This window comes from Canis lupus, chromosome 32 (genome assembly GCF_011100685.1).
Source record: "Canis lupus familiaris isolate Mischka breed German Shepherd chromosome 32, alternate assembly UU_Cfam_GSD_1.0, whole genome shotgun sequence".
Classification (NCBI taxonomy): domain Eukaryota; kingdom Metazoa; phylum Chordata; class Mammalia; order Carnivora; family Canidae; genus Canis; species Canis lupus.
In genome coordinates, this window is record NC_049253.1 from 12,866,790 (window position 1) to 12,889,780 (window position 22,991).

The window sequence follows — 22,991 nt, forward strand, 5'->3', positions numbered from 1 at the left end:
TGCAGTTTTCTCTCTTTTAATCATCTAAGTCAATGAAAATCATAGCTCTCTTCTGCAAGCAGTCTGGTTCAGGTCAATGCATTCTGTATCTGTGAATATGCTAACTGTACTTTACTTTCTCTGTTCACATGTTAGTTTATTCACTAGCTAGACATTTTGTCAATTGTTGGTGTCATCTGTCTTAGGTGATAGGACATTAAAAAAACATTCATGTCTGTTTGTTTTTTACAGCATTTACATCAATGTCCAAATGCAGACAAGTGCTTCAGAATCATCATGATAATGACTGGATGTTCCCATATCTGCCACATACATCTTAGACCAAAAAAAAAAAAAAAAACCATACCGATCCCAATTTGCATATTTTAATGTGAATCCTTATTAGTTTATGCCACAAATTTTCAATTGTTCTCCCATAATGACGTTTTAAGAATATGACACTCCTCAAAATCTGGGACTCTGTATTGTTGTTTATTTTCTTGTGAAGTTTCATTGTAAATATGTCCACCACTTTCCTGGCAAAATACTATATTGTTCTTAGCTATTAAAAGTCTGAAGGAGAATATGTCCTTCAACAGATGAATGGATAAGCAAGTTAGTAAAATATTACTCAGCAATAAAAAAGAATAAAGGACTGGTAGCACAGGCAACAACATGGATGAATCTTTTTTTTTTCATTTATTTATGATAGTCACACAGAGAGAGAGAGAGAGAGGCAGAGACATAGGCAGAGGGAGAAGCAGGCTCCATGCACTGGGAGCCTGACGTGGGATTCGATCCCGGGTCTCCAGGATCGCGCCCTGGGCGAAAGTCAGGCACTAAACCGCTGCGCCACCCAGGGATCCCAACATGGATGAATCTTAAGAATATTATGTGAAGTAGGAAAAAAAGCTAGACACAAATAATGCTGTGGTGTTCCATTTATTTGAAACTCTTGAAAAGGCAAACTTAATCTAGAGTAATAGAAAACAGACCAGTGGTTGCTTTGAGCCAGGAGTGGGATATGGAGACTGTCCAGGAAGAGGAACAAGAGAATCCTTTCAAAATGATGGAAGTGCTCGATTTCTTGACTGTGGCAGTGTTTGCAGTCATATATACATTTGTCAGAACTCTTCTAACAGTATATTTAAATAAGTGTTTTTTTATTGCATGTAATTTAATCTAAATAAAGATCATTTAAAGAAAAGGAGAATACTTATACTCAGATTATGTTGGGGAAAAACAAGTCACCTTGATGTCATGTGCATCTTTATAAACAAGTATACTAGTTTCCTATGACTGCTGCAACAAATTATCACAAATTGAGTGGCTTAAAACACCGGAAATTTATTCTTTCCTAGTTCTAGAGACCAGAAGTCAGAAATTAGGGTATTGACAGGGCCCACTCTCTTCAGAGGCTCTTGGAAAGAAAGAATCCTTCCTTGCCTTTTCCAACTTCTGGGTGGCTATCAGCATTCTCCAGCTTCTGTGGCTTGTGACCACATTACTCCAATCTCTGTCTTTATAGCTCCTCTTTTGTGTCTCTCTTATAAGAACACTTGACATTGGATTTTGTGCCCATCTTGATAATCCATGATGATCATATGCAAAGACCCTTTTTCCAAATTAGGTAACATCCATAGGTTCTGGGGATTAGGATGTGGACATATTGGGGCAAAGAGAGTGGGAGTGGGGCCCTATTTAGACTACATCAACTGATATTATTATTCATTAATATAATGCTTTTCCATGACTTAGTAAAATATAATTGTCCTTTACTTTTTTAACAGTGTTCTGGTATTATTATGGTATACTCTGGGTATCTGTCTATATATACATACTACTCTCTTTCCTATAGCTTCCTGGAATTAATCTAATTTTCCTTGTATCATAGAAATCTATGACTCTAGTTGAAGTTTAGGAGAAATAGAACCGACTCATTCAGGTGGATCAGTCTTGGAAAAAAGGAACTATGTAGGTAAGCAAAGCTCTCTAGAATTCTACATTAGTTTTGGAGACAAAGGCCCAACTATTAATATTATCTTGCCTTATTCTGCCTCCTTGATGGCTGAATAAGGCAAGATAAAGTTATGATATAGGAACCTTGCAAATTTCCTATATCAGACAATTGCTATATCATAGGAACTTTGCAAGGTTGATAGACATAGTTAAGAATAAAATTTGAATTTTTTGGATTCTTTGGTCAAAATATCATCACTGCATCACCCAATTCTGATAAATAGAATAGAAACTGAATAGGAAATTTTCATCAACCAAATCTCTTACAATTTTCTTAAGATAGACCAACACATCATTGAACTGAATATTATAGTTTGACAAACTATTCTTTGCACTATGCTATCTTGCAGACACTGAAGTAAAACACATGCCTAAAATGTAGGCCCTCTCCAGTTCACTTGTTTGTAGTGATGAGTTAGGGGTAGGGTGGCAGATTCCCTAAAAGGAAAATGTTGGTCTCAAATCAAAATTCTGAGCAATAATAGAAATTTATTCATTCTTTTTCACATAGTAATATGTAAATAAATTTAAGCTTAATAAAAAAAAATGTAGAATGAGCAAGGGCATAGGTTGAAACAAACATGAGCCACCATAGGTTCTGTCTTAGAGAAAAGTTACAATTTTATGTAGTCCCAAATGCTGCCAGGGCATGGGAAGTGAGATTTATTGCCCAGTGTGTTTGTACAGCCAATATCAGTAACTATGGTGAAAGAAATGTTTTTGGAGTGTCTGTCCCAGGATAGAAGGTCTGCTTGGAAGAAGAAAAATTCATGTTGCAGAAATAACCAGCTCACCCTGAGACCCTCCAATCCTTCTTATGAAATGTCAATCTTTTTTTCTCAAAGATAAATTAGGAAACCATTTTTGCTGATCTTACTCATGCAAATAGTTGGATTAGCCCAGATTAAAATCTTTGTTAATTTATGGAAGATGATAGATGATAAATGATAGATAGATAGATAGATAGATAGATAGAATAACAAAATGTTATTTTATAATTTATTATAGAAACCTTGTTGTTTTTTTGAGAGGGACTTGGGCTTTTTGTTTATTTTGTTCTACTTTTACAATTGGCCAGGATTCTGTGCCGGACCAATAGCTCATTGATCTTCATTCAGCCCCTTTTTGGTGTTATATTTCCACTTTATACATTAGCAGACTGAGGCGGGATGAAATTGGAACATTCTCCAAGCAAAGCAAATTAGTGAGAGTCTCCTGGCTTTATGTCTGAACCTCAAGCCACTAGCCTATACTTTCCATATGTTTTTTGATCTTATCAAATTAAGTTTGTAATGAGAAAGGAAAGTTATCTAGTATTCAGGTTGAAAAATTAATCCCCCAGTTTATTGTATCCCATTGAGAATTAGTCACATTCCAGATTTATGGCTTTCAATATCTTTTTTTTTTTTTTTTAATGAGAACCAAATTGTAAAATATGCCCAATAGCACAATACAGGGACAGAGGACTGATTTTTTTTTTTAGACCTATTACAAAATAATCTTTAGGTAAGTAGTTAATCAATGCAACTTCCATTTCAAAAATCTGACTCTGAACACATGAACTATTAAATTTAGCATGACTGGGTAACATGTGTACCCAGTAGTGAAATAAATTACTTCCTTTTTCAACTCTAAAAACTTTCTTTCTTTTTTAGAAAAAAAAGATTACTCTGTTAAATACTGTGGTAATTTTAACATTGTTAAAATTATTAAATTTTAAATTTATTAAATTTTAACATTATACTAAATGTTAAGTGATAAGTGGCAAATTATAAGAGCCTCAAACACATTAGCTCACCACTGAAAATACCCCCTCTCCAAATTTCACTTATAGATCAGTGAGCCATTAAAAATTATATACTTCTTGAGTTCTTATGTCTTGAAGTTACAGAAGGAGAGTTTAGGTTGAAGATAACACAGGGTTATACAGTTGTATTATTATTTGAACATTAGTCATTAGTATTTCATTTTTCTTCTCCATTTTTTAAATCACACAGTAGCTAACTAATTTTCATCTGTGTTTACTCTCCTTTAATATTTTACTTCGGGCTGATACCAAGTTAGGAAAGTTTTAGACCAAAAGGAAAATTTCTGTGGGAGTGATCAGGTTTTATAAGGTGAAAGAACATCTTGAACTCATAGAATCCAGAAGTGTGTTTCCTCTCTTGGTTTGCTGACAGTATGGGTATTTTGGCTTGTGGAGTGGCCCTTAGAAATATCGTGGATTATGGATCAGAGGAAATAGCATGTGTGGTTTTAGTTACCACCTATTGTGAATGACTTCCAAATCTATCTCAGCAACCCTGACCTCTCTTCTCTTTCTTGGCCTCTATTTCTTGCAATCTGAATAACATCTCTTCTTGGAAACATTGCAAATACCAAAAAGAACTGATGGTTTGAGGCTGATAGGAATTTGTCCTTATTAATGTTTTAACACCTTTATTGAAGTATAGTTGATATAGAAGGAAACTATAAATATTTAATGTATGCATTTGAGTTTGGATATATGAATACACCTGTGAAACCATCACTACAATCAAGGTAATAGACATATCCATCACCTCTAACAATTTCCTTGTGTCTTTTTTAGTTTTGTGCGTAATAAAAGCACTTATGTACACTCTTAACAATGATATCTACCCTCCTAACAAAATTTTACGTGGACAATACAGTATTGTTAACTACTGACACTATGTTGTACAGAAGATCTCCAGAACTTACTCATATTGCACAACTGAAACTTTAAATCAATTAATTTTCCTCTCTCCCTATTCTCCCATTTTCTTCTCTCCCGAGTCCCTTGTAACCATTGTTCTCTGCTTCTATAAATTTACTATTTTTTAGACCTTATGTTAGTGGAATCAGGCAGTATTTGTCCTTCTGTGTCCAGCTTATTTCACTTAACCTAATGTCCTCCAGATTTATCCATATTATTGCAAATGGCAGAATTTTCCTTCTTTCAAAAAAACCTCTAAGTCAGCTTACAAGAAATGAACCTTCTATAAATGAGGTTGACAGTGTTGATCCATTGGAAGCATAATATACATTTTGAGCTGTTATTTCATTAATGGTGAAGAATTTAATCTTGTTTTCTGCACCCTCTTGCACCATCATAGGATGTCATTGTGTACATATATTGAACACCTATTATTTGATACATGTTTATTGAACCCCTACCTTACAGTCACTGTGATAGGGATTGCAAGATGAATAAGTTAGTACCTGCCTCAAGGTACACTGAGAGAGACAAACCTATATGGAAATTATTACTATGGAATTAATAAGCTCAGCAACTATACTGTCAGAATATAGAGAGGAGTACAATTCTCCCAGAGGTAAGGCCATCAGATGAGAATCCATTAAGAATTCTGGAAAAAAAAAATAAAAGGTTGAAATGACAGAATAGATCTAAACTAAAGAAGGATGTCAAAAGGGGTCTGGTTGAGATAACAGGGGAGGCTTAGAGAATAGGGATCTCAAGGGCTTACTGAGATTAAAGAGCAGGTCTTCAGAGAAGTATAGGAAATTATCATTGAATATCAGGATATTTAAGTAAATAGGTTGGGCACTGTCTCATTGTGACAAGTATCTGAATTTGGCGATACTGACTGTAGTTAGGATGAAAATCTATGGCTATGAACATGTGAAGCAAACCAATCCTTATAGATATTAAACCCATGATCTTGGCCTCAATACGTTTTAACCAACTAAGCTAAACAACTATAGTTTATTTAGGGATGATTGAAACAGAAGCACAGTGTAAATCTCCTTTGAAATACATCTGTAATGGGAGGAACAAAATATACTTGGTATTTTACTAACCTACTAGATTTGAAAATCATTAAGCTGTGTTCAAAATTCAGATACAGGGATCCCTGGGTGGCGCAGCGGTTTGGTGCCTGCCTTTGGCCCAGGGCGCGATCCTGGAGACCCGGGATCGAGTCCCACGTCGGGCTCCCGGCATGGAGCCTGCTTCTCCCTCTGCCTGTGTCTCTGCCTCTCTCTTTCTCTCTGTGTGACTATCATAAATAAAAGAAACAAAAAAACAAAATTCATATACAGCCAGGTTAACTCATGCCTTAATATTATTGTCAATTGTTCTTGCTCATGGTTAGTAGTGTTTTTTGTTTTGTTTTGTTTTTAATTATACTTTCCCAAGATTTATTTTTGTAGACCTGTTTTGGATTCACCAGTGTAAGAAATAGGTGTTTATGTTTTCTTTTTCTTGTAACACAGAAGAAATGGATGATTAATTCTTCTCTGCTAACTTAAGTATTGAATTATATTGAAATTCTATTGAATTCAATTGTATTAAAATTACCAGTTTATAAATCTGTCTTTCCAACTATACTGTAGGTTTTTTGACTGTGAAGATTAATTCTTTCTCTTGATATCCATGGAACCTAAAAACATAGTGGTTTAAAAACACAATACCAGCTAATAGCCACTTAATTGATGTGTTTAAATATAAAGGAAAGTATTTTGAAATGTCTTTATTAAAAATTATTAGTCATATTATTTTGAAGGCTACCTTTTGGCCATATCTATGTATTTATAATCACCAAAGATTATTTTGCTCATTAAACTTTTCAGAGTGTTAAGGACAGTGGTAACAAAGTAAATGCTCCCCTCCCAGTCTCTAGTAGTAACAGTAGTAACTGAAAATTTCAAAAGGAAGAGAGTATTTTCTGACTTGAATTTTCATTTACATTTTCTAGATTAGTGATGGATTTCTTTATTAACAAGAGTCTAACTTGGGAATTGTGTAGGATGAAATCCTATTATTCCCTGGCAATATATATATATTTTTTAATTGTGTGAATCCTACTTTCTTAATCCTAACTCTCCTTCTGGAGTCTGTTTTCAGTTAACTGTGACATGCTATTACTGGACATGTGATTTTTTTTTTTTTTACCTTGCTATTATGTTATAATTACTTTAGCTACTTCAAAATAATTTTTTAAAAGATTCTGTGATCTAAACTATTAGCAGTATTAAAGAATACAGTTTTAAAAGCAAAAGGTATACAGAATTTCACAAATACTGATTTCTTCTCATTATAGAATAGCACTTTTTTCTTCTTATACCTTATATTTTAAAATAAATTTTAAAATTAAATCCTAAGTGGGGCACCTGAGTGAACCAGTCGGTTAAGCATCTACCTTTGGCACAGATCATGATCTCTGGGTCCTGGGATGGAGCCCGACATTGAGTTCTGTGCTCCGCAGGGAACCTACTTTTCCCTCTCCCTCTGCTATTCCCCCTGCTTGTAGTCTCTGGCTCTATCTATCTGTCAAATAAATAAAAATAAAATCTTTTTTTTTAAATTAAATCCTAAGAGTACAAAAGGGCAGATAAGCAAATCTGATTTACTCTGATTTATACTGATTACTACTGAGTCGAATCGCTATAATTCATGTAATAGTCTCAAGTAATAGCTAAGAAAAGGTTTGGCATGAGCTTCAGCTTTATATTTGAATTTTTAAAAATTATTTCAGCATATATGCTCATCAACTTGATAATAACATGAATGTGGGGGCACCTGGGTGGCTCAGTCAGATAAGTATCTGCCTTTAGCTCAGATCATGATCTTGGAGTCCAGGATTGAGCCCTACATTGGGCTCCCTACTCAGTAGAGAGTCTGCTTCTCCTCCTCTCTCTGCACCTCCTCCCTCCCCCATGCTCTACCTCTCAAATTAAAAAGAACAAAAAAAGTATGACTGTGCTTTTTGACATGGAAGTATTTTCCAATTATATCTTACAATCAGGGAAAGCAAGTAGACAAAATAGAACATGCAGTCTTCTGTGTTCAGCTGTTTCAGAACTGGTTTAATGGAAAAATTGCTTTAAAGGTTTGGTTTTCATTTCCAAAGGAAGACATTTATTTTAAAGCAGTGTGCGACTGAGGTCCTCTAGTGTCACAGCTGAAAATGACATCAACTTTTAAGATTTTGTGAATTGTGTCTGTGTGTCAGAAAAAGAAAAGAACAAGGACAAAAGAGATTACTACTGTAAACTTGACTCAAAGAGCCAGAAGAACTTAGAAAACTAGGTTCTTATGTTTTGTTACTCAATCTCAAGGAAAGTTTTTCTTTGTTTGTAAAAGGAGAGACATTTGCATTCTTTCATATGCGTATATTTATCAGTGTTACTGTAGTTGTTTTAAAGTTTAGAATCTTCCTTTACATGATTGGTTTCTTTTTTGAAGATGTTTATGAAAACTCCATTAATTTAAAATTGTTTTTGTTTCACACATTCCCTATTTGCTCTAGAGTGACTATTGTGGCCCTTTAATAAAAGAGAAGTAGTTTAAATAAGTATTCTTTAAATAGTAACTTTTATTGTTTCTTTTTTACATATTTCATGAAGAATATCAATTTATCTTAAATATGGCTGACAACCAGGTATTATCAGATATTTGAGGGAAAAAATAGTCTGAGAGAAAGAGAGCCAAGGGAAAAAGCAAAAACAAAAAAAAAAAAAACAAAAAAAACGTATCCCAAAGGAAATGAAGATAACATTTTTCCCCCCTGAATTAGCAGAATTCTGGTAACTATCATCAGAAATTCGAAAGAATAATATACCCATACCAGAGTAAAGGATCTATTGAAAAGGAACAACTAGGAAACAGAACAAAGAATCTGGAAATTAAATAATAGAAGAGATATGACTAAAGGCCATCCTCATGAGAAATAAAACAGAACATTCATCTGGAGAATGGATCTAATTTTTACTTGCCCACTAAGAGTTCTAACTAAAAGATATAGTAGAGGGAGAAAACAGCCAAAGACTTAACAAGTCAGCTTCTTTTTCTTCTGCTAATGGAACATGTGAGTCTTCAGATTAAAAGAAGATTATTGCTTACTAACATACATGCACAAATGCCCACACTCTAGACATACTCGACTAAAATTTTGTAAGTGTAAAAGAATCGCATGCTTCCAGAGGAATAACAAGTTCAATGATATTGAACTTCTTACCATGAATAAAGAACACTCGAAGATAATGGAGAAATCTTTTTCCAAGTTTAAAGATAAGGATAAAACATTTTAAGACCTGTCATGCTTTAAAATGTCCTACTCATCCCACATTTATGAAGAATTTTCTCATAGATGTATTCTAGCTAAATAAAAGTATAAATACAAAATGACTAATAGGAGGTATAAAAAATGGTAGCTGATGGCAATCTTCATGAATAGTTATAATTATAAAACTATAGTATCTATTAAATCCTGATGACTGAGACATTTTCTCTTGAGAACTAGGGGTTAGGATTAGGTATATATATTTTTCTTAGTTCACAGTGAATATTTACTAATGATGGTATGGAAATGTGACGGTCACTTTTCATCTGTCCCAGAGTAAAAGCCGAAGTCTTTAAAATGGCCTAAATGGCCTAACATAATCTGGCTTCTTGCTGTGTCTCTAATCTCATCTTTTAACACTGTTGGCTGATTCTCCTGCATGCACAATGTCTTTATTACACTTTTTGAACTGCTGTGCAGTCTCCCAGTTCAGGACTTGCTTACTGTTCCCTCTGCCAGAATCACTTATTTCTCAAAGAGCTGCATATCTTTTTCACTTCTTTTAGATTTCTAACAAATGTCACTTTAGTGAGACCTTCCTTGATCACACTCTATATGTATTAGCAACCTGCTTCCTCACATTCTCTCTTCCCTATTTTTTATCCTTAGCACTTTGTCACTATGTCATATTATATATTTACTTGTGTGTTTAGCTTTCAAGAAAGGAATGTAGATTTCTTCTATTTCACTTATAAAATTTGATAATGTAAAAATAATATGACTAATGAAAATCAGAAGTTGAGAAAATAAAGTGGGAAAGTTGTAAAAGTATGTTAATTATATCATCTTGCATAGCAAAGCCTTAATTATATTAACTAAAAGTCTAACCACCAGAAGAATTGAAAACAGAAACTGCTAAGGGTGGATACCTCTGGAAAGTCAGACTAGGATGAAGGGAGAGGGATTTTAGCTTTTCATGTCTTGTTCTTTCTTATGGTTTTAATTTAGAGGAGGGAGTCATATTGCAAGGTTTTTTTTTTGAAAATTTTATTCAGCTTACTTTTTTTAACATCATGTTTATTGAGCTGTACTTTACATATTTTAAAATATAACCTTTTTAGCGCACAGGTCAGTAAGCTTGACAGACTCATCATCAAAATCAAGATAACAGTTCCACATACTCCTTTGAAGTCAGCCTGTCCCTCCAAGCAAGCCCATGAAAATCAGTGACCTGTTATTCCATACTTTTACTTTTAATTTATATCTTTTATTTAATGTTGGTAGCTTATAACCTGAATATAATTGAGTCTTAATTTCTATTCCAGTCTGATAATTCTTAGCTTTTAAATGAGTGAGTTTAGATGTTTACATTTATATTTACTATAATGATTGATACATCCTAATTAAAATCTGTTATTTTCTAGTTGTTCCATTTGTTCTATGTTCTTTTTTTTTCCCCTTTTATTCTGCCAGCTTTGGAGTTGACTTTTTTTTTAATAACTCCATTTTATCTCTGCTGTTGGCTTACTTAAACCTTTTTTTTAAAATTACTGTTAGTGATTGCAGATATTAATTTAATTTTTGAAAGTCTAATTTAAAATGGAAAAAAATGGGTAGAAAAGAAATCTATACTAAAATATTAATATCGCTAGTTTGGGCTTAGGTTAGTCTTTCCTATTTTTCTGTATTTCATTCCTGACTTCCCACATGAATGGTGCTTGATTAAAAAAAAAAAATGGAGAGAAAGAAAAACTGAGCATCATGGTGGAAGATGGCTTAGAAAGAATTAAAGAAAAATGTTTGTAAATCATTAAATTGCTGGAGGTTGTGGATTGATATGGAAAGTAAACTCATGTATATATATCATAAAATATATTTTAGCTATTTTTCAGGGACTTAGGTATTTTGTCTTGAGCAAGAAAGGTGGTTTCCCTTGAGTTAGTTCTGCCATACATCTGAAACTTTTCTGATAATTTGACAAAGTCAAACCTGCGGAAGGTTAATCACACACCACCAAAATTCAACTCCCTCCCTGGAAAAACAAATACTGCTATTAGATTAGCCTTAGGAAACTGTAGAATCTTTACCAGATCAATTCTGTTGTAATCAGAAAATCCAAAATATGTATATAATAGATATTTCATAGAATATATAGATTGTATTTTCTCTGAACTGTAAGAGGAATAATAAAAATGTAACTGAATTTTTATAACCTCATTTCATTCTTTAAAACAGGTTCTGTATCTGCTTTGTAACTGATCTATTGTTCTGTGACTTTTTTTTTTTTTTTTTTTTTTGTAGCTATTCAAAGGTTTTGTGCATAGCATTTGAGGTACTTCAGGGTTTGCAGTATATGAACAAGCATGGTATAGTACATCGGGCCCTGTCTCCTCATAATATTCTTTTGGACCGAAAGGTAATTGTCAGATAATACATTAAATATTTGTTATTTGTGGTTGGAAGCTACTGAAATCAGACCCACTCAATAAGAAGGACTATAGAATACAAATATGTTTTAATAATATTTATAGTGAAATAGCTCTATGAAAGTGATATATTTGTGGTGGTTAGAAAAAAAAAACTATCTTTAAATTATATAAAGCCATATGTTTTTCACATGCATTACTCTTCTTTTTCCCAAGATTCATTTTCCTACTTCATATTTGGTTTTTCCTTTCATTTGCTTTTTGAAAAATAAGCATGGTAGCTTCTTAGTCCATTCCTCCTCTGAATTTGTTTTCATTTTAAGAAAGCTTCTCTATTTACATAGAGTATTTTTCTCATAACACAGCTGTATTCTATTTTCTCTTTATTTTTCTTTTTTTCCCTATTTTTTAAAATTTCATTCTCCATTTATCTTCTTTTTTTTTTTTTTTTTTTTTTTTTTTACCAGCTGTTCATACCTAGCTTCTTTTCCTTTGGAATGCTACTTCTCTACTTGGAAATCTTGTGGAGGATTAATAAGAAGTAGGTCAAGAGAATTATGGGTAGTATAATTCATAAACATTTAAAATAGTTTTGAGGTACTTTTTCTGGGAAATTATTTTTTGTGGGATTATTCTATTCTTCTGTTCTCTCCCAGACTTTTACTACAAATACCCTATGATATTAAAAATGGGTATTCATAGAAGCTAAAATGGTTCTCATTAATATCATTTTTATGGCAGTGAAGTATCTAACCAATCTGTGTTGTTTAAATAAATAATCATTTTGTAGTGCTGAGAAGTAAAGTTCTTGAGAAAAAGGAAACATCTTAAAATCTGCTTTTTTAAAGTTTTAAACATCTAAAAGGAGGAAAACTTAAGAGACTTCTAAAAATTTATATTTGCTTTTTATTAAGAATCTCACTTTTGTGATAATTATGTTTTTCTCAAACAATATAAAAATACTTAGAAATCTAGCATATTCACTAATATCTTGATTTGTGAGCTCATCTTTTTAAGTTAAGAACTCTCATGTCAGTTAAATTATAACTATGAATGGACTTGCAAGTTCTTGAAAAAAATTCTTTTGTGAAAATTACCAAAAAATGTTCTAAGCAGGGATTCAAGACAAATGGGAACATTTCTGCTTTTTTTGTTTTGTCAAAATACCTGGAAAAATATAAACAAAAAATTTTAAGTGTTATTTGTTGTTTTGAGATCTATAAGTAATATGTGTAGATACACATACATATATGTATGCATATACATATATTTGTAACGAGTATAAAGCAGATTTCAAATATTGGCAAATAGTTTTTAATAAAATTATAGTAAAATTATGGTAAATTAATTTTTTTCTTAATGTACCTGACTGGTGATTTCCTTACTTATGGAATGTATAATAATACTTTTTCCTGCTACTAATAGCAAAATGTTTAATAGTGATTTTTATTATTGTTATTGTAGGGACATGTTAAATTGGCTAAATTTGGACTTTATCACATGACAGCTCACGGTGATGATGTTGATTTCCCTATTGGGTAAGAATATGTTTTCTTTTTTCTGAGTTGTGTCTTCAACTTTGTAATATTTGATAAAATGTATATTTTGTTAATTACTAGTGATATTACTTTCTGATACAAAACTAGCTTTGCTTTATTGACATATTTTAATTTTCTGTATACTTTTAAAAGAATAGACAGTGAGTTTTTCCCAGTGTCCAAAAGATATCTAATGTTGATATTTCATTGAATGGGCAGAGAGGCTAACAGATTATTAACCTTCTTCACCTTATAATGCTTACTAATTAATTTCATTTCATCCAGAATTAGATAAATTTAAGGCAAGAAGGCTGGCCAGATTCTCACTTAGTGATAATGAGTGTTCCTTTTTTTTTTTTCTTTTTTTAAAATGAGTGTTCCTTAAAAGATTGAGGAAAAATCATTCTTTTCTTTTTCTTTTTCTTTTTTTTTGAAAAATCATTCTCATAGTATTTTCTACTGTATCTAAATTTAATCCTTTGTTCTCTAAGATATAACTGTATATTAAGACTCAAGTCATTTTAGGTATCAGAGGTAATGGAATAGAGACTGTACCTGAAAGTATATGTTTAAGTTAGGAGAGGTGTATTTGATCACTTCTGATATGGAATTCCAGTTTATGCTGGCCTCCAAGAGAGGGAAGTTTATTTTATTCTGTTCTTAATGGATACTTATAATACAGATTTTTGCGTTACATGTATTATGTGGTTGCTTTGTAGACCTTTAAATAATATAATTCTTTTATTTTTTGAGTGTTTAACTTTAGTGTTTAATTATTTTCAGTACGTAGAAGTTTCAAAATAGTACAAAGAATCCCTTCATAGCCTTCACTTAAATTCCCCAAATGCCAGTGTTTTACTACATTTGCTTTGTATCTTTTTTTTACACACATAGGTTTATATATATTCAAAAAATATTAATATAAGAGTATCTAATGTATATGATGCCCTTTTACCCCTAAATATTTCAGTTTATTTCCTGAAGTAAGGAATTAACCACAAAACAAATGTTAAAACAAGGAAATTAAGATTAATGTAATACCATTATCTCATCTAAAGATCTTAATTATGTTATTCAATTGCTTTGTTATTTCATAATAATATCCATTTGTGTTTTGCTCCTCTGGCTCTCTAAAATCAGTTCTGTCACTCCATTACCAAGAATTGTGGTTGGAAGTCATGGAATGTGTTTCTGCAGAACATTGCTTAATTAGATGTTTTTAAAAAGGGACTCATTTACAAATTACCCTTTATCTTTATAAGGTAGATTATAGGTTTCTTACCTAAAATTTTTGTTAGTTAGACAATTGCTAATAATCTTAAAATAAATTGCTTAGTCCTTCCTTTAATTATTAAGACAATATTTATTAGTACCTTCTCTTCTGGCTGCTGAATATGCAAAAATGGATAAGATAGGTTACTGTCCTCAAAAAGCTCATTGTTTAATGGGAAAATTTTCTCTTTTGATGGCCTACTTCTGAAGGTACATAAATTAATAATCTTACAGTTTCACATACCAAAACTTGTGGTCATAGGAAACAAACAGTTGTTGTCCAAGCATGAAAACAATATTCTGTGAAAATAGCCTACATTTTATTTGTTTAAAAAAAATCCCTTTTGAGTATAATAAAAATAAGTTCACAGTAAAGCTCTAGATCTTCTTTCATATGTGATAATTGCCTTTTGAAGTAACTTTTAGGAAGCAGTAATCTGACAGAAAGTAAATGTGATTGCTGCTGCTTCTTCATGTTGTCTAAATCAAGCTGTATGACAAAGAACTCCAAAACATAATGCAAACAAAAATCACTTTAATTTTTTTACCTTTTTACCTTTTACTTAAAGGTGCTTTAGGTTTGCTTGTGATAAATAGAAGAACGGAAGTGATTTTTCAAAAAGCACATCAAGCATTTTGAAGAACTGCATTTGAATTTAAAATGCTTGGATAGAATTGGGCTTGTGTGTCATTTGGTCTGGTTTACTTTGATGTCTTGGACCCAAAGGATCTGACCAGAAAGTATCAAAGAGCAAAATGTGAAACATTAGCCAGGAAAAATAAAGTGATCAAACAGCTAAAGCATGAAAGAAAATATTTACACCAGAAGAAACTTGCAGTTGATTCAAAAGACAAATATTAAGGAACAACAAAGTAAAATGTTAACATCTGTTTCAAAATATTGTAAAGATTTAGAAATTGGACATTCATTTCAGTTGGCCAGTAGCTTAATACCTTGTTAAAACATCAAACAGATGATGAAAGCCTCACCAGTCATACTCACAGCAAAGTTCTGATAATTTCCTTTGAGTGTTAAAATTCTATGCTAAAGAAGAGACACTTGTGGAAAGGAAATAATTTACATTTAAAAACAATCCTAGGGTTTATTATTTTTATTAATTAATTAAAGGAATTCTTGATTAGAAGGGAAATTAGAATTTTTGGAACCAGGGTCACTTCTATGCTTCTAGAGATCACCAATCAAATTATAGATATAACGATTTACCTATAGTATTGCTTGGCCTTTCACTACCCACACTATTATTTTTAGATAAAGTGAAATCAGGATTAAAAGTAAACATTTTGCCTTCTATGATGTATCATGTACATCATGTATCATAGATGTATCATGTATCATGGTGATGATTAAAAATATCACATTTCATTTATGTCATTTTTTCCATTTTTATAAAAACAGTACTCAGTAATATTTATAACAGTTTGTGAGGTAAACATTAGTATTCCTATTTTCAGGTTAAGAAACCCTGATCACATATAGAATATGTGCTACAATTAAAACTAGAATACAAGTATCATAATACCAAGTCCATACTTCTTCCACTAGGCTTCAGTTTTCTCTAGAGATGTCATTTAGAAGAGCAATATGATCACTTTAGGGTAAAATGACAAAATACAAATTTGTATGAGCAAATTAAAAGTGTACATTATTATCATCATCATCATTGCATTAAAATGGAAAGAAATGTAAAAGCCTAATTTACCCATTTAAGCTTAAGTTATATTCTTTGACTTAATTGACTTATATTTTACATGTAAGTACTGGCAATCATAGTGTGAGGAGGTAGCTGCAGAATAATTCAGGAAGAGAAATGGAATATTTGAGTGCCTACATTGTATATATTACATACATGTTCCATATACTTAAATATGTTTTGATTATAGTTATTATTGCAGGGTGCCATAATAATCTAATGTCCATGGAATTGAAAAATCCAGATAATTGTGCTCATGACTAAATCTGATGATAAATGAAGAAAGGGTATGTACATAAGCAATAAGTAGGGCAGAATTCCACTCATTTTCATTTCTCTTCTAAATCTGTTTTTGTTTCTTTTGGTTCTGGGCTATAGGATTTAAATTTAGTCATTATCAATATGTTCTGATATTTATTGTAAGGCAGTCTTCATTGGCATTTTTGTTAGAAATGTTATTTTTTTAACAAAAATTTACTGAGTATATCTTATATTTAAATTTCATTGGTAGTTGCTTATAAAATGAATAAGATACACCAGCGCCCTCCTGTTTGTTTGACAGGAGGGTAAATTTTTGTATACTTAAATATAAACAGAAACAAAACAAAACACAAAAAGGTGTAGTATTACATATTGTGTGTAATCTATTACATAACATATTAAAAAAGGCAAAATAAATATAATCATTTGAGAACTGTAAAAAAGATACAGAAAAAATACCATGGGAATTCACTGAGAGGAGAAATGATTTCCATCTCAGCAAATCAACTTTGTGGGATTATTCATAAAATGAATTTATTAGAAAGCTACAGTTTGAAGTTTGATATATTTTATAGAATATACTGTTTAGAAAGACTTTGTATGTATTATTAAATAAAGTGACTTACATTTATGAGTTTAGAAGACAGAAAACATTAACAGTGTTTTAGTCTGACAGGAAAATATTTTGTACAATGATATGATTTTTTTTGCCAATTCCTTTATATTTACCATTGAATTTTCTGCTAAAATTTTTCCTGTACTTTATAAATACAAATTTTTATCTTCAGTGAAATATACTGACATTAACCTATACTAAGTCTCTATAACATCACCAGAATACAGTAAAGTACTGAAAGACAAAGATTACTCAAATGAATTCTCTCATAAATGCCAAGGGTTTAGTGAGGTTGCTAGATACAGAATTAATACAAAGAAATTGTTTACATATCAGCAAAAGAATATGATAAACCTAATAAGAATCTAAGCAGGTATGTTTATCTCTGTGAAAGAAATATAAATCTTTTTTAGAAGAAGAAGACATTGTGAAAGGCCTCAATAAACAGAGATACATGTTCATAGATTGTTAAGGTTAGAATGAGAAAAATGCCAATTCTTCGCAACCTGTTCTACATTTGATCTAATTTCAATAAAAATTCCAACTCTGTGGTAGGGGGTCAGGTGGGGAGGGAGGACATGAGGGAGGGAGGGAAGGAGAAAGAGAAAGAAAAAGAACTTGACAAGATAGTTCTCTCTCTCTCTCTCTCTCTCTCTCTCTATATATATATATATATATATATATTTAGAACAAACATCTGAAAAGTACCTAGACACTCCTACAGAGAAATTAAAAGGTGTGTGTGTGGTTTGTTTTTTTTGGGGGGGGAAACTCAGCATTTTATTATTTTTATATAAATTCAATTAATTAACATATAGTGTATTATTAGTTTCAGAGGTACAGTTCAGTGATTCATCAATTGCATATAATATCCAGTGCTCATTACATCACATGCCCCCCTTAGTGTCCGTCACCCAGTTACCCTATCCCCCCACCCACCTCCTCTCCAGCAACCCTCAGTTTGTTTCCCATAGTTAACCATCTCTTATGGTTTATCCCCTCTCTGATTAGGTCTTGTTTTATTTGTCCCTTCCTTCCCTTTTGCTTTTCTTAAATTCTACATATGAGTGAAATCATGTGACAATTGACTTTCTCTAATTGGCTTATTTTGCTGAGCATAAGATCCTCTAGTTCCACCCACATCATTGCAAATGGCAAGATTTCATGTTTTTGATGGCTGAGTAATATTAGTAATATTCCATTGTATATATAAACCACATCTCCTTTATCCATTAATCTGTCAATGGACATCTGGGCTCTTTCCGTATTTTGGTTATTTGGACATTGCTGCTATAAACATTGGGGTGCAGGTTACCACTACATTTGTAACTTTGGAGTATATACCTAGTAGTGCAATTGTTGGGTCATAGGGTAGCTATATTTTAAGCTTTCGAGGAACCTCCATACTGTTTTCCAGAGTGTCTATACCAGACTGCATCCCCACCAGCAGTGTAAGAGGGTTCCCCTTTCTTCACATCATCACCAATGTTTATTGTTTCCTATCTTGTTAATTTTAGCCATTCTGAGCAGTGTAAGGTTGTATCTCATTGTGGTTTTGATTTGTATTTCCCTGATGCCGAGTGATGTTGAGCATTTTTTCATGTGTCTGTTGGCCATCTGGATGTCTTCTTTGGAGAAATGGCTGTTTATGTCTTCTGCCCATTTCTTTACAGGATTATTTGTTCTTTGGGTTTTGAGTTTGATAAGTTCTTTATAGATTTTGGGAAAAGGTGCATGTGTTTTGAGATGACTTATCTTGGCAATTATTGGCAATTACTTATATAATGTTATAGACTGAAAATAGTATAATGGTACAGTGTCAGGCAAGATTACCAGTGGAACAAAATAAGGAGCCAAGATGCAAGCCAACATAATATATACAGATTTTATTTGTGGTAGAAACTGGTACTATGGGCTAGTTTTGTCGGGGGGGGGGGGTGCGGCAAGGGCTAGACTTTTCAGTAAATGGAATAAGGCTCAATTGATTATCCATATAGGAATGGAACTTCCAAAATGTTCTTCAGAGTTTGGTCAAATAAATAAAGTGCATTAATACAATGAAATTATTGGCAGTTTTCAAAGATAATAAGTCGTATACTTATTTTTATAGAATTATCTCTAAAATATATTTTAAGTGAAAAAACAAAGGAGGGCAAAATAGTGTGTGTAGTCTGCTGCCCTGTGAGCAATGGTGATGGATGGTCAAGTTAATCTATATCTATAAATATGAATGGGTGCCTGGAGTACAGAGATGAAATAGTCTTACTTTTTAATTTATATATTTTTAAAGACTTTGACATTCCTACTTTTCAAAAGAATACATACTATTTTCAAAGATAAAAAGTACTTTAAATAATAGTTAAGTATAGGGAGAAGACCGGTAGTAGGGAGAAAAGGAAAACACCTGGAAACAGAATGGTGCAAGACAGCAGTATGTTAAAAAGAGAGGACAGAAAAGAAAGGAACCAATGCTTCAGACAAACACAATAGTTTTAAAATTATTTGATACTCATATATATTTTCTCTTGATTTCTGGACATGAAGACCTATATAATGATGGTTATTTTAAAATCTTCCTACTTGTTAATTGTTAATTTAATTGCACTAGACTTTTACATAGGTCTTACCATACAGCTAGTGAAACTGTAGTACTACTATCCCCTTTGTAGTTTGTAGTAATCATTAATTTATTTAATATGTCATTGTAGGTATCCATCATATTTGGCACCCGAGGTAATTGCACAAGGAATTTTCAAAACCACTGATCATGTGCCAAGTGAAAAACCATTGCCTTCTGGCCCCAAATCAGATGTGTGGTCTCTTGGAATCATTTTATTTGAGCTTTGTGTGGTATGTATAAATAAATACTAAGCTGATAAAGAGAAATTGTGTGCTTATTAGAATAGGTTTTTCAGATAGGAAGGCTAATATGTTTTTACTTTGTGGATTGACTAGATAGAAGAAGAAAAAGGTTTAAATCTCAATTTGACTTGTTAAAAACTCCTATTTGATCATTTATTTGCATATCATCTTGGTATCTTTATATTTTTAAAGTTTTTTTTTTATATATTTATTCTTGAGAGACACAGAGAGAGCGGCAGAGACATAGGCAGAGGGAGAAGCAGGCTCCCTGCCGGGAGCCTGATGTGGGACTCAATCCCCAGATCATGACCTGAGCCAAAGGGAGATGCTCAATCATTGAGCCAACCCAGGTGTCCCTCATCTTGGTATCTTTAGAAGCATTTGTACTTTCCTAAGTATAAAGCATTTACACTGTACTAAGTGTAAAAAATTAAGCAGTTCTAGAAAGGCTTACACTACAACTGCTTACAGACTCTTTGATATGTTCTTGTTCTCCTTTTTCTGTGGTATTCTTTCTTCCCTAAATACGTTGTTCTCTTCTGTTTTCTTCTGTTATCTGCAAGACTCACTTTGTAGTTGAGTTGTGTTTTATGAGACCATTCCCAGACATCCTCTATATTTATTAGGGCAAAGACTAAGATGCTATTAAAAAGAAAGATATTTAAAATACATACATCTACAATAAAAAAGAAATAACAGACAAAAAAATTTACACCATTGAAAGGACTTTAAAATAGAAGTACGTGTTCTTTAGGTTGGATGTAAAAAAACAGTAGCACAGTGTCATCAAACTGCTGAGAAAGTAATTTGAATTTTTAATTCTTTAACTCACAAAATGAACATTCAGCAGTGGGAATGAAATAAAGGCTATATATAAAATTTTGATAGCCATGAAGAAAAAAAATTACTGGTAGGGAAATAACATGAGTCAAGATCATATGATCATATGATATCATCAGTCATATCATACCATCAGTATGCATGAACAGGGAGAGTATAGTCACTGTAATCAAAGTATGCAAGTGATCAAGTTGAACTGCCTTGTGTTTGTTTGTGTGTGTGTGTGTGTGGTGTGTTCATCACAGTAGATAAGTAGTAAGCACTTAGATTTAAAAGATAGAGTCATATCTTGGGTGACTTTGAATGCTAAGTTGAGAAGTTTATATTTGGTTATATAAGGTATGGGGGACCATTTAAGCTTTTAAACAAGATATTGATAAAATTAAACCTATATTTCTAAAAGATTAATAATATAGTAGTGTAAAAAATTGAGAGGAATGGCAACTTTTTCAATGATCTTTCCACCTGTAGTTCTAATTTCATAAATTTTTAAGAAAGCTTTTTGCAGTCTCTTTATTAAAAAAAAGAAGTCTTTTTTTCTCCACAAAAAGACCAGCCTATCTTCTTAAGCCTTTCTTTCTAAGTTTATTTAAAGAATCTTATACATTTAATTTGTTTGTAAGAAAAGAATAATAGCCAACATCTTTGTGCAAAAAATGTGAGGCACTTTTTTATACATTATATAATCACTACTGCAACCTGTGTGGCATGTACAGTTAATGTCCCAATCTTATAAATGAGAAAAGTGAAACTTAAGATGGTTAAGTTTTTGCCCAGGTTATGTAGCTTGGGGTCAAAAGTCCAATTTGGCACATTAAGTTGCTCAGCACATAATTGTTGAAGTTATAACTGGTTCGACTCTGTTTCAAGCAGCCCCCTAAAGCTGACTAATAAGGAAACAATTAAAATACAATGTATGTATCTTAAAATAAATATACCAGGTGCTATGGGAGCACAAAGAATGGTTGTCTAGTTCATTATGAGAGGAGGAAGAAGTGTCATTGAATGTTTCTTAATGGAGACAACAGGTTACCTGGATCATGATATATAAGTAAGAATTAGTTGGGTAAATGTAAGGGGCCATCTTAGTCCCTTAATCAAGTAAGACTCCTGGTGGCCTGGGATCTCTCTAGGCAACCAGGTACATGTTGGTATCAAAAGTGAAGAATGCTTGAGACCAAACTAGAATGTAATGATCCTTAGATATATAAAATGTTTAAATGTTAAACTTATGATTTTTCTTTAGTGAAACTAACTTTAAAAGTCAAATAAAACCTGTGAAGAGAAAGAGATACCTGACAAAATCATTTTCATTTCTGGGGGGAAAAATACCTCCCTGAAAAAAGATGAAATGTTAACATGAATTTCTTTTCTGATTTTATTCAGGGAAGAAAATTATTTCAGAGCTTGGATATTTCTGAAAGACTAAAATTTTTGCTTACATTAGGTAAGTATCTCACAATTGATTAGTTTCAATTACAAATATAATCTTTAGTGACCGTTCATAGTCATGCATATTAAGAATGTGTTCTAAAATAGTGAATACACTGAAATATCCTGAATTTCTTTAATATTCTAATGATCAATGGTAAGCATTAATGGGACAACTTAAAATTGCCTTCGGAATATTATTATAGCACTTTCCTTATTAAGGAATTATAATGTGAATCAAATATTATCTTAGCTTCATGATTCAGCCCAGTAAACTAAATTGTGAATGCAAAATATGAGAATATAAAATTATACTTCTGTGTAGCAGTTTAAATTCAGACAATATATATTAACTTTTGAGCTTTCTATATGATGAACCATGTATGAATGAGAAGAACATTTATTTTTCCCTATAACAAGCTCATTTATTTTACATGTATATTAGGTCCTAATATTTAATTCAAATTTACAAAAATTTATATAATCTAAATCTATAATTTAGAATAAATTAAGTACATATGGCGAAGGAAAGAAAAATTGATAGAGCACTTTATATGAAGGAGTGAAAGATTGGTGTCCATGTTAATAGGGTTTACAAATAAGAATGTGTACAGAAGGTATCAATAAATATTGAATAATAATATATAGTTGTATTAAATGTTACTGTATTTACAACATTTAATTTCGAAGATTGATATTAAGGCTTTTAAGGAGTCTTAGAGATTCCTTAATAAGGTCTACAGAGTAAATTTATACTTTATTATTTTTTTAATTTTAATTCCAGTGTAATTAACAGTGTTATATTAGTTATATTAGCTTCAGGTGTATAATATAGTGATTCAACAACGTATAGACATTACTCAGTGCTCATCATGATAAATATGCTCTTAATTCCCTTCACCTGTTTCATCCATCCCCCCCCCCCCAATCCATCTCCCCACTGGTAACCATCAGTTTTTCTCTATAGTTAAGAGTCTGGGTTTTTTTTATTTGTTTCTTTTTTTTTTTCT

The 22,991-nt window shown here is 32.0% G+C and overlaps 1 protein-coding gene across 7 annotated transcripts in view; it reads left to right on the forward strand.

Annotated features, from left to right (window-relative positions):
- Positions 1 to 22,991, forward strand: part of TBCK (TBC1 domain containing kinase) — a 222,984-nt gene that overhangs the window by 40,168 nt on the left and 159,825 nt on the right. For 6 of the 7 annotated variants that reach the window (XR_005382727.1, XR_005382726.1, XM_038581969.1 and 3 more), the window contains 4 exons: positions 11,325 to 11,439; positions 12,914 to 12,987; positions 19,557 to 19,698; positions 21,937 to 21,997. Coding sequence is in view for 5 of the 7 variants with exons in the window: in XM_038581969.1 (XP_038437897.1) it covers positions 11,325 to 11,439; positions 12,914 to 12,987; positions 19,557 to 19,698; positions 21,937 to 21,997 (392 nt within the window). In the remaining 2 variants the exon portion in view is untranslated. Of the gene's footprint in view, positions 1 to 11,324; positions 11,440 to 12,913; positions 12,988 to 16,173; positions 16,259 to 19,556; positions 19,699 to 21,936; positions 21,998 to 22,991 lie in introns of those variants that run through there. The other variant, XM_038581972.1, reaches the window with a different exon arrangement.